A 1804-nucleotide genomic window follows, 5' to 3' on the forward strand; every position below is an offset into this window, starting at 1 on the left:
AAAAAGCCCAAACTGAGGCTTAGGTGTAGGGGCTGGTCAGCCCCAAAGGACGGGTTGAGCTTCTACGAATCTACGAGGCCCAAAGATCTACAGTCCAATGGTGAACAATCATTTAATAGAATAGATGTATAATGTACGTGTATAGGTACATTAATGGAGATGTACATAGGATGTTTGTAAACATCAGTCTATAAATATCCTGCTGAACTTGACATTTTCGCTTTTAATCCGGATATGCTGAATTAGCATTATTTGATCTATTATGTGCAGCTTGCTACTACATTCGCAGTGAGTTAGAGTGATAGCTATTGTATGAATATTGAGACTAACAATGTACGGTAGAGTGATTTCTGCGATTTATTTGTCACAACTCGGTTAGCAGCGCGGAGCGCGGAGATAGCGCGTCGAACGCACAAGTAACCAGCTCAGTCTTACAAAAAAGCATCTAATACTTACCTCGTATACCTTCGTCTAACTCACTCTGAACGTTTCTAACATTTTTAGTCCGTCCTTCCTTTATTATTACAATAGTAATAAAAAGGTATAAGGGACGGACTATATTGTATTCGCTTCGGTGTCGTCTGTGTTTCTGTCAGTCAGTCTGTCTGTCTGTTCCCATAGAAGGACTTGTCCAAACCTGGTCGACCTATATATCAAATCAAAGGTCTTTTTACCTACAAAGAAAAGAAAAAATTCATTCTCATTTTCCCTCTAGGGGTACCGGGGGTGGCCCATAACGTGGCTCTGTAATCATGGTTCATGGTTCATACTTGTTGCATTTTCCATGAGACTGAATTCTGAAGATTGTAGACCGAAAATTTCCCGTGCGGCGTGACTCGCCCCGAATCGGCTTTATGGGTTTGCGGCTCCTGAAGGTAAGGCTAGTGGCCACCCCTGCTCTTTACTATCTATACGGTGGGATTTGAATCAAGGAGTTTCTGGTTAAGATGATCAGTGGGTTCTCCTCAGGCTACTTTGGCCCTAGATAGCTCTCCCTTGATAATATTCTGTTCCGATACACTGAGAGCAATACCGAGTTGTCCTATGTAGTATGTAGTCATGATCACCCACTGAAACAAATCACACCAGAGAACAAAATTTAGATCGGACTAGTTCCAGAAACTCCACAGAGACTACATAACAGACCTGTGCCCTAGTGTACAGTGTACACATATTTAGAGAAACCCCAGAGACTAAGCTAGATCAGGACTACGTAGCCAAGAGACTACATAATATTTAGACAAGTCCAACTAGAGCTGCTAGAGAATAGGTATTGTCAGGATCAGGACTTGGTAGTCCCGAATCTACATATGTACATAATAAATATGTATTTAGCGAAGTTACTAAAACAGCAGCTGATACCCCAGTCAGTCACCCGTCCAGATACCAACCACGCTTGATTAACTTCAGTGATCTGTCAGGAACTGGTGCAGTGCATTCAACCTGCTATAGTCGCTTCTCACCTGAGCATAAGGAAGAGGTGAGTAGAACAGATGAAATGCCAGCACCAAATCCGATAGGAGAAACAGTAGGCCTCCCATACACGTCACGTATCTTAGCCAGGACACAGGACCTTGCTGTTTATCCTGTAAACAAGAGAATGGTTAAAGAAAATGTCGATGTTTAAGGATAACTTCCAAGAGTTCGAAGACATCGATTGGTATTGAACACACGCCCTCCTGATTACCATCATGCGGACGTTTTGACCACTGCACTACTGAGGCCGATGTTAAGTCGATTTACAGTATTTTCATGTTCGACACAACACAAATACCGTATCTTGTCAGGGAACATGGTGTTCCGC

General features: G+C 42.6%; 1 protein-coding gene across 1 annotated transcript; it reads right to left on the reverse strand.

The window, feature by feature from the left end:
- Positions 1–599: 599 nt before the first annotated feature.
- On the reverse strand, positions 600–1586 carry LOC103522746 (lysoplasmalogenase; the record flags this gene model as incomplete). Its single annotated transcript, XM_008487839.3, has 2 exons — positions 600–1070; positions 1464–1586. Coding segments are annotated over 2 exons (228 nt in total), but the record flags the coding sequence as incomplete, so codon positions are not given.
- Positions 1587–1804: the final 218 nt, after the last annotated feature.

Source organism: Diaphorina citri, unplaced genomic scaffold (assembly GCF_000475195.1).
Source record: "Diaphorina citri unplaced genomic scaffold, Diaci psyllid genome assembly version 1.1 scaffold10842, whole genome shotgun sequence".
Taxonomy (NCBI): Eukaryota; Metazoa; Arthropoda; class Insecta; order Hemiptera; family Psyllidae; genus Diaphorina; species Diaphorina citri.